Genomic DNA, 10,493 nt, shown 5'->3' with positions numbered 1-10,493 from the left:
GTCGGTTCAAATCCCGCTTGGAGTGCATACTGTCGTTGTGTCCTTGGGCAAGACACTTCACCCACCTTTGCCTGTGTGTGAATGTGTGTGAGTGATTGGTGGTGGTCGGACGGGCCGTAGGCGCAGATTGGCAGCCACGCTTCCGTCAGTTTGCCCCAGGGCAGCTGTGGCTACAGAAGTAGCTTACCACCACCGAGTGTGACTGAGGAGTGAATGAATAATGCGATGTAAAGCGCCTTGAGTATTAGAAAGGCGCTATATAAATCCCATCCATTATTATTATTATTATTATTTTAGGACTGAGATCAGGAAAAACGTTTTCAGCCAGATAGTTGTGAATCTGTGGAATTTTCTGCCACAGAAGGCAGTGGAGGCCAATTCACTGGATGTTTTCAAGAGAGAGTTACATTTAGTTCTTGGGGCTAATGACATCAAGGGATATGGGGAACAGTTGCAAACCACCATAGGACAAACATACTGAGTATTATTCTACTATCCAGATTAAAATAATCTGAATGCGAGTTTGTTTCTTTAATACCATTGAGTAACATTGTGGAAGTGTGAGAATGCACACCTCCAGATTCAGGGACAGTTTCTTCCCAGCTGTTTACAGGCAACTGAATCATCCTACCACAACTAGAGAGCAGTGCTGAACTACTGGAAGAAAGACACAAAATGCTGGAGTAACTCAGTGGGACAGGCAGCATCTCTGGAGAGAAGGAATGGGCGACGTTTCGGGTCGAGACCCTTCTTCAGACTGAATGTGTTCAGACTAACTTCTTTAGTCTGAAGAAGGGTCTCGACCCGAAACGTCACCCATTCTGGATAGACTGGATAGACTCGGCTTGTACGCGCTAGAATTTAGAAGATTGAGGGGGGATCTTATAGAAACTTACAACATTCTTAAGGGGTTGGACAGGCTAGATGCAGGAAGATTATTCCCGATGTTGGGGAAGTCCAGAACTAGGGGTCACAGTTTAAGGATAAGGGGAAAGTCTTTTAGGACCGAGATGAGAAAATCCTTTTTTACACAGAGAGTGGTGAATCTGTGGAATTCTCTGCCACAGAAGGTAGTTGAGGCCAGTTCATTGGCTATATTTAAGAGGGAGTTAGATGTGGCCCTTGTGGCTAAAGGGATCAGGGGGTATGGAGAGAAGGCAGGTACAGGATACTGAGTTGGATGATCAGCCATGATCATATTGAATGGCGGTGCAAGCTCGAAGGGCCGAATGGCCTACTCCTGCACCTATTTTCTATGTTTCTATTCCTTCTCTCAGGAGACGATGCCTGTACCAGCTGAGTTACTCTGGCATTTTGTGTCTATCTTCGGTTTAAACCAGCGTCTGCAGTTTCGTTTAGTTTAGTTTAGAGATACAGCGCGGAACAGGCTTTTCAACCCACCGCGTCCGTGCCGACCAGCGATCGCCCGTTCACACACTGGTTTAGTTTAGAGATACAGCGCGGAAACAGGCCCTTCGACACACCGAGTCCATGCCGACCAGCGATCCCCGCACACTAACACTATCCTACACACACAACGGACAATTTGCATTTATACCAGGCCAATTAACCTACAAACCTTCCCACACAGTCCTGAACTACTATCTACCTCAATGGTAACCCTCGGACTATCTTTGATCAGAGTTTGCTGGCTTTACCTTGCACTAAACGTTATTCCCTTATCACGTATCATTTGCACACTGTAAATGGCTCGATTGTAATCAGGTATTGTCTTTCCGCTGACTGGATAGCGCGCAACAAAATCCTTTCACTGTACCTCGGTACACGTGACAATAAACCAGACTAAGCATTGCTTGGGTCGATAGGGCTCCAATTATTTTTACTGGGCCCTTGAGCTATTTTCAGGCCTGGTTTGTTCTCTCCTTTTGTTCCGACAGTATTTTTAGGAGAACAAATGTGACTCATGGCGGTCCTTTATGTTTGATGGGAACAGATGGGCCTCGAGTCCTGCTTTACTGTGACATTAGTCACGGTGTTTGTTTGATCTCTTAGAGGTGAAGGTTCAGATTATAGAGGCATTAGTCACGGTGTTTGTTTGACCTCTGAGGTCAAGGTTCAGATTATACAGGCATTAGTCACGGTGTTTGTTTGATCTCTTAGAGGTGAAGGTTCAGATTATAGAGGCATTAGTCACGGTGTTTGTTTGACCTCTGAGGTCAAGGTTCAGATTATAAAGGCCCACCATCGATTTTCCGTCAACTTGCGGTCCGTCAACTCCTTTAATCCGGACAATATTACCGGAGCGCACTCGAAAACGACCCCCCATGGAAGCCCACCCACCCCCCCCCCCCCTCCCCGAAAATGTAGCGCCCATCTCGGCCTCGTGTCTTCCGCGGCCGATCGGCGAGTGGAATCTGCCCCCCCCCCCCCAACCCCCACCGGCAGCCTCGGCGGAATGTTCCAGTACCGCTGGACTCCTCTCTCGGAGACAAGTTCACATGTTATAGGAGGAATTAGGCCATTCGGCCCATCGAGTCCACTCCGCCATTCAATCATGGCTGATCTCTGCCTCCCAATCGCATTTTCCCGCCTTCTCCCCATAACCCTTGACACCCGTTCTAATCAAGAATTTGTCTATCTGTGCCTTAAAAAAAATATCCACTGACGTGGCCTCCACAGCCCTCTGTGACAATGAGATCCACAGATTCACCACCCTCTGACTGAAGAAGTTCCTCCTCACCTCCTTTCTGAAAGAGCGCCCTTTAATTCTGAGGCTGTGACCTCTGGTCCTAGACTCTCCCATCAGCGGGACTTCTGTTGGTCTGGCAAATCCGGCAAGGCTCTGTGTAAACCGGCATCTGCAGTTCCTCCTTGCACACAGTGGATGGTAGCATGGGCTAGAGTTGAGACCTCGAATAGCGGGGGAAAGGGGGTTACAGGTGAGGAGTCGTCTACAGGACCCAAAATGTGGCCTCCTGATAGCAAGGAGCATCAATGGAAAAACAGCCTTGACATGCTAGAACTACGAGATGGACACAAAATGCTGGAGTAACTCAGCGGGCCTGGCAGCATCTCTGGAGAGAAGGAATGGGCGACGTTTTGGGTCGAGACTCTTCTTCAGACTTCTTCAGACAGACAAACTGTCGTCGGAGACAGTGAGACTGGTCGGAGAACTGCGAAGGGGAGGGATGGAGAGAGAGGGTTACTTGAAGTTGGAGAAGTCAATGTTCAGACCGCTGCTGCCCAAGCAGAAATAGGAGGTGATGTTCCTCCATTTTGTGCTGGGCCTCACTCTGACAGTGATAATGGCAAGGGGACTACAATTGTTATGGGATCATACACATATTGATTGGACAAATCAAACCGAGGGGTATTAAAGATGCAGGATTTGTGGAGTGCGTTAAGGGATGCTTCTCAGAGCGCACTGTTGCAGCATGTTGGCTATTTCGGATTTGGTCGTGAATAATAATAAGGCCTGATAAGACATCAGGAGATGCAGATGATGGAATCTTGAGCAAAAAACAGTCTGCTGGAGGAACTCAGCGGGTCAGGCAGCATCTGAGGAGAGATGACCATACGCTAATTTGAGGGAGGACATTCTTGCTATTGAGGGAGTGCAGCGTAGGTTTACAAGGTTAATTCCCGGGATGGCGGGACTGTCATATGCTGAGAGAATGGAGCAGCTGGGCTTGTACACTCTGGAGTTTAGAAGGATGAGAGGTAATCTCATTGAAACATATAAGATTGTTAAGGGTTTGAACACGCTAGAGGCAGGAAACATGTTCCTGATGTTGGGGGAGTCCAGAACCAGGGGGCACAGTTTAAGAATAATGAGTAAGCCATTTAGAACGGACACAAGGAACCACTTTTTGTCACAGAGAGTCTGTGCAATTCTCTGCCTCAGAGGGCGGTGGAGGCCGGTTCTCTGGATGCTTTCAAGAGAGAGCTAGATAGGGCTCTTAAAAATAGCGGAGTCAGGGGATATGGGGAGAAGGCAGGAACGGGGTACTGATTGGGGATGATCAGCCATGATCACATTGAATGGCGTTGCTGGCTCGAAGGACCGAATGGCCTACTCCTGCACCTATTGTCTATTGTCTATTGCCAAGCGTTAGCCCGTCCCCACCTCTTCTTTTCCAGCTTCCTCCCACGTCCTCCACCAGTCTGAAGAAGGGTCTCAGCCCAAAGTGTCGTCTGTCCATCCCCTCCACCTTAGGGCGGCACAGTGGCAGAGTTGCTGCCTCACAGCGGCCAGAGACCTGGGTTCGATCCTGACCTTGGGTGCTGTCTGTGCGGAGCTTGCACGCACGCACTCCCCGTGACTGCGCGGGTTTCCTCCGGGTGCACCGGTTTCTCTGATATGATCTCTGATATATGATTATATTCCAAACCCGTGACCTGCGTGGGTTTGCTCTGAGTCCTTCGGTTTCCTTCCGCACTCCAAAGACGTGCAGGTTTGTAGGTTAATTGGCTTGGTGTAAATGTTTTTTTTAAAATTGTGTGTGTGTGTGTGTGTGTGTGTGTGTGTGTAGGGTAGTGTTAATGTGCGGGGATCGCTGGTCAGCGCGGATCCAGCAGGCCGAATGGGCCTGTTTCCGTGCTGTATCTCTCAACAAAACTAAACTAAGGTAGATAAAAATACTGGAGAAACTCAGCAGGTGAGGCAGCATCTATGCAGCGAAGGAAATAGGCGACGTTTCGGGTCGAGACCCATCTTCAGGTAGTCCCTGCTTTCTCCTCCCCTTCCCAGTTCTCCCACAGCCCACTGTCTCCGCCTCTTCCTTTCTTCTTCCCGCCCCCCCCCTCCCCACCCTCACATCAGTCTGCAGAAGGGTCTCGACCCGAAACGTCGCCTATTTCCTTCGCTCCATAGATGCTGCCTGACCCGCTGAGTTTCTCCAGCACTTTTGTCCACCTTCGATTTTCCATCATCTGCAGTTCCTTCTTAAACTGGTCACAGTAGTTTCTTGGTTCTTGGTTTCTTGGTCCTCCAAAATATTCCAAATGGAATTTAAACTGGAGGTGGTGAAGGGAGGGCTTAAGCCAGAAAGGGTTATTGGGAAGAAAGAGCTACTTTAAATTTAGTTGCATCTGGTTGGGTAACTATAGTTGGGTGGAGATTATTCCATGCTTTAATTGTGCAGGGGAAGAACAAATTGCTGTACACATCTGTCTTTGTAGCTGGGATCACAAATTGCATCGAATGCCCTCGTCTGCTCCTAATTGGTTTGGGTTTGGTGTAGGTCTTGTATAACCATATAACAATTACAGCACGGAAACAGGCCATCTCGGCCCTACAAGTCCGTGCCGAACAATTATTTTCACCTAGTCCCATCTACCTGCACCCAGACCATAACCCTCCATTCCTTTCCCATCCATATACCTATCCAATTTATTTTTAAATGATAAAATCGAACCTGCCTCCACCACTTCCACTGGAAGCTCATTCCACACAGCTACCACTCTCTGAGTAAAGAAGTTCCCCCTCATGTTACCCCTAAACTTCTGTCCCTTAATTCTGAAGTCATGTCCTCTTGTTTGAATCTTCCCTACTCTCAATGGGAAAAGCTTATCCACGTCAACTCTGTCTATCCCTCTCATCATTTTAAAGACCTCTATCAAGTCCCCCCTTAACCTTCTGCGCTCTAGAGAATAAAAACCTAACTTATTCAACCTTTCTCTGTAACTTAGTTGCTGAAACCCAGGCAACATTCTAGTAAATCTCCACTGTACTCTCCCAATTTTCTCAATTGGTCTCGCCAATGCCTTGTACAATTTTAACATTACATCCCAACTTCTATACTCATATCTATGTCGAGCTGACCATTTAACATTTAACATGGTGGGAGATAGGCTGACCTCTTGCCCGTGTTTGTTGTGAATGCTTCTTCCTACAGGTGGTGGTCTACGGTAGGGGCACAATGCTGGCGAGGAAGGGCGTCTTGGCGGAGAAGTACCTGCTGACCAGGCTAGTGGAGGATGACCTGTCGCAGCCGCGCTACCGGGCCAAGGCCAGCAGGGCCCGCTTTGTCACCAAGAAGGGCAGCTGCAACGTGGCCCACAAGAACATCCGCGAACAGGGCCGCTTCCTGCGGGACATCTTTACCACCCTGGTGGACCTCAAGTGGCCTTACACGCTGGTCATCTTCACCATGTCCTTCCTGTGCAGCTGGATGGTATTCGCCATGCTGTGGTGGCTGATCGCCTTCGCCCACGGTGACCTGGACGCAGGGCGGGTCGGGGCGGTGCCGTGCATCACCAGCATCACCAGCTTCACCTCGGCTTTCCTCTTCTCCATCGAGGTGCAGGTCACCATCGGCTTTGGTGGGCGAATGGTGACGGAGGAGTGCCCGGCGGCCATCGTTGCCCTGATCGTCCAGAACATCACGGGGCTGATCGTCAACGCCGTCATGCTGGGCTGCATCTTCATGAAGACGGCCCAGTCCAACCGGCGGGCGGAGACCATCATCTTCAGCCGCCACGCGGTGGTGGCCCTGCGCGACGGCCTACCCCGCCTCATGTTCCGCCTGGGCGACCTGCGCAAGAGCATGATCATCAGCGCCACCATCCGCATGCAGCTGGTGAAGAAGACCACCACCCGGGAGGGCGAGGTGGTCCCCATCTCACAGATCGAGGTGCAGGTGGAGAACCCGGTGCGCACCAACGGCATCTTCCTGGTGTCCCCGCTCATCATCAGTCACACCATCGACCGCCGCAGCCCGCTCTACGCCGTCTCCAAGGCGGACCTCCAGCAGGGGGACCTGGAGCTGGTGGTCCTGCTGGAGGGAGTGGTGGAGACCACCGGCATCACCACCCAGGCCCGCACGTCCTACCTGCCCGACGAGATCCTGTGGGGCCACCGCTTCGTCCCCATCGTGACGGAGGAAGAGGGCAGGTACTCGGTCGACTACTCCAAGTTCGGCAACACGGTGAAGACCAACATGCCGCCGCACAGCGCCGAGGAGCAGGAGAGGGGCCGGGACCAAAGCAGCAACGGGCCCAGGCCTCTGGCGGGCGCTCTGCGCAAACGTAGCTCCTCCAAGCCCGGCAACCCATCGGGCATAAAGCCGGCCGTGCACTTCCAGTCTCTAGACTCCCTCTCGGATCTATAATCCTGCGCGGCAGGTAGAGCTGCTGCCTCACAGCGCCAGAGACCCGGGTTCGATCCCCACCACGGGTGCTGTCTGTACAGGGTTTGTTCGTTCTCGCCGTGAGTTTAGCCCTGGCGCTCCGGTTTCCTCCCACGCTCCAAACTCTACTGCTGCGCCACCCCGTGTCGCCATTGATGAGCACAAGCAGTGGCGGACTGGCCAGGGTGTCAGCTTGCCCGATGGCAAGTGGGCCCCTGTTAAATGATAGCGTTGTGGGTGGGCCCCCTTTGTCTCCTGGCAACCAATATTTTTAGACCCAGTCCGCCACTGAGCACAATGTTGATAAAGCACAGTCATGTGCCCCCTGTCCCACTTAGGAAACCTGAACGGAAACCTCTGGAGACTTTGCGCCCCACCCAAGGTTTCCGTGCGGTTCCCGGAGGTTGCAGGTGGTTGCCGGAGGTTGCAGGTAGTGGAAGCAGGTAGGGAGACTGACAAAAACCTCCGGGAACCGCACGGAAACCTTGGGTGGGGCGCAAAGTCTCCAGAGGTTTCCGTTCAGGTTTTCTAAGTGGGACACGGGGCATTACGCGACTTTTTCGACGACTAGCCGGCACCCGTCATAGGTCGTTGCAGGTCGCTGAGATTTTTCAACATGTTGAGAATCCAGCGGCAACCAGAAAGACGCTACCACTGTTTGGGCGACTGAGGAGACGACTCACGGCCATCCTGGCGACATGTCACGGGGTGAAGCCAGTATGGTCGTGAGTAGTCGCCCAAAGAGTCGCACCTTGTTCTGGTCGCCGCTGGATTTTCAACATGTTGGAAATTTTCGGCGACCTGTAACGACCTATGACGGGTGCCGGCAGTCGATGGAAAAGTTGCGTAAGTGGGACAGGCCCACTAGGGGTTAAAAGCACAAATTGTATTTGGATATACACAAAATTGCTGGGGAAACTCAGCGGGTGCAGCAGCATCTATGGAGCGAAGGAAATAGGCGACGTTTCGGGCCGAAACCCTTCTTCAGACGATTGTATTTGGATCATTGACAGGTCACTCGAGTACTCCACCTAGTTTTAAAGCACAGTGGTAGGACTGAATAAAACCTAGAATTCTCCAACACGACCCTTCATTGGAGGCCATTGAACGACCCCTGAGTTAGAAAACACGATTTTTTATTGACTTGAAGGGCCAGCCACGGTGGCACAGCGGTAGAGTTGCTGCCTTACAGCACCAGAGACCCTGGTTCAATCCTGACTACGGGTGCTGTCTGTACGATGTTTGTACGTTCTCCCCGTCACCACGTGAGATTTCTCCAGGTGCTCTCGTGTCCTCCCACACACCCCCAAAGACGTGCAGGTTCGTAGGTTAATTGGCTTCGGTAAAGATTGTAAATTGTCCCTGGTGTGTAGGATAGTGCTAGTGTACAGGGTGATCGCGGGTCGGCACGGACTCGGTGGGCCGAAGGGCCTGTTTCCGCGCTGTATCTCTCAACTGAACTAACGATAGACGCAAAATGCTGCAGTAACTCAGCGGGACAGGCAGCATCTCTGGAGAGAAGGAATGGGTGACGTTTCTGGTCGAGACCCTTCTCAGACTGTCCCAGAAACGTCACCCATTCCTTCTCTCCAGAGATGCTGCCTTTCCCGCTGAGTTGCTCCAGCATTTTGTGTCTATCTTTGGTGTGAACCAGCATCTGCAGTTCCTTCCTAATCTAAAGTAAACATGGGTCCATCCTACCCTAATTCCTACCTTTGACTGATTTCTCGAGCTGGGTGGCCGAAATTTCGCAGCATGCGGTCGTATTCTTGTGGAAGTTATACTCTGAATGCATCATCTTCTGAGCGGTGTGGAACGAGAAAATACTCCTTGTACTGTGTTGGAATACTTAAGGTTGAAGTAACAAAGATCCACTTCTCAAACAATAGAAAGATGGGGGAAAGAAAAATTATATTCAGTAGAGTTGCTGCCTCACAGCGCCAGAGACCCGGGTTCGATCCTGTCCACGGGTGCTGTCTGTACGGAGTTTGTACGTTCTCCCCGTGACCTGCGTGGGTTTTTCTCCGGGTGCTCCGGTTTCCTCCCACACTCCAAAGACGTGCAGGTTTGTAGGTTAATTGGCTTGGTAGAAATGTATAATTGTCCCCTAGTGTGTGTAGGATAGTGTTAGTGTGCGGGGATCCCTGGTCAGTGCGGACTCGGTGGGCCGAAGGGCCTGTTTCTGCGCTACATCTCTAAACTAAATTTCATGTTTAAGAAGAAACTGCAGATGCTGGAAAATCGAAGGTAGACAAAAGTGCTGGAGAAACTCAGCGGGGTGAGGCAGCATCTATGGAGCGAAGGAAATAGGCAACGTTTTGGTTCGAGACTCTTCTTCAGACGGGACCCGAAACGTTGCCTATTTTTATTATTATTATTATTATTAAAGCTTTATTTCAGACACAGGTCCATATAACACATCAAACAGTACAAAGAATTACAAAAATACATTTAAAAATTGCATATTAGCCTAAAATATATATAAGCTATTGCACCAATGCCGTCTTAGCCTAGAAGTGAATCTATAGCAGCTTTTCAGAGGGCTGACTAGGGCTTCAATTATGTGGTTCTCTGACTTGTCCAGGCGACACATAAAACTAAACATCAGCTGTCTTAAGAGTGCCTCACAGGCTGGCACTCTAGTGGACACAAATAATTGACTGGCACTATGCCACCTAGGGACACGAAGTAGCAACCTCATTGCATCATTGTATGCTACCTTGAGCCTCTGCATACTCTTTTTCTTATAATTAGACCACAATTGAGCAGTATATAACGGTGTGATGTAGGTTCTGAACAGGGAACACTTCACAGAGTCAGAGCACATAGAAAACTTCCTTATAAGCATGTTGGCTTGAAGATATATTTTACAGCGCTGTCGGTAAAGGTCTTTGTCATCCTTCCAGTCATCAGATATGACATGACCTAGGTATTTAATTTCCTCACACACAGCAAGAGGACCGTCTGACAAATAAAAGGTTGGAAAAGTTGATTTCCTGTCCTCAGCGCTCCTAACTATCATTATGCGGCTTTTCTTAGCGTTATACTTAATGTCATAATCAAGGCCATACTGAGAGCACACCTTCAGCATCTGCTGCAGCCCAGCACTATATGGACAGAGCAGGACCAGGTCGTCTGCATACATCAGATGATTAACAATAGTGTTGCCCACAAGACAGCCAGTTTTTAGCCTATTTAACTGATTTGACAATTCGTCCATATAGACATTAAATAAAATAGGAGACAAAATTCCTCCTTGCCGCACTCCTTCGCTCCATAGATGCTGCCTCATCCCGCTGAGTTTCTCCAGCATTTTTGTCTACCTAAACTACATTTCAGTCATCTACATCGAACAGCACAGGAACAGGTCCTTCGGCCCACAGTGTCCGTGCCGGCCATGAT

The 10,493-nt window shown here is 50.2% G+C and overlaps 1 protein-coding gene across 1 annotated transcript in view; it reads left to right on the top strand.

Moving 5' to 3' along the window:
- The window catches only part of LOC116966960 (ATP-sensitive inward rectifier potassium channel 11-like), a 7,914-nt gene extending 752 nt beyond the window's left edge, over positions 1–7,162 (top strand). Inside the window, exon 2 of the mRNA XM_033013347.1 lies at positions 5,859–7,162. Within this exon, the coding sequence (XP_032869238.1) occupies positions 5,859–7,073 (1,215 nt within the window). The 3' untranslated portion in view covers positions 7,074–7,162. The remainder of the gene's footprint in view (positions 1–5,858) is intronic.
- Positions 7,163–10,493: the final 3,331 nt, after the last annotated feature.

Source organism: Amblyraja radiata, chromosome 38 (assembly GCF_010909765.2).
Source record: "Amblyraja radiata isolate CabotCenter1 chromosome 38, sAmbRad1.1.pri, whole genome shotgun sequence".
Taxonomy (NCBI): Eukaryota; Metazoa; Chordata; class Chondrichthyes; order Rajiformes; family Rajidae; genus Amblyraja; species Amblyraja radiata.
This window is presented reverse-complemented; position numbering and strand designations above follow the sequence as displayed.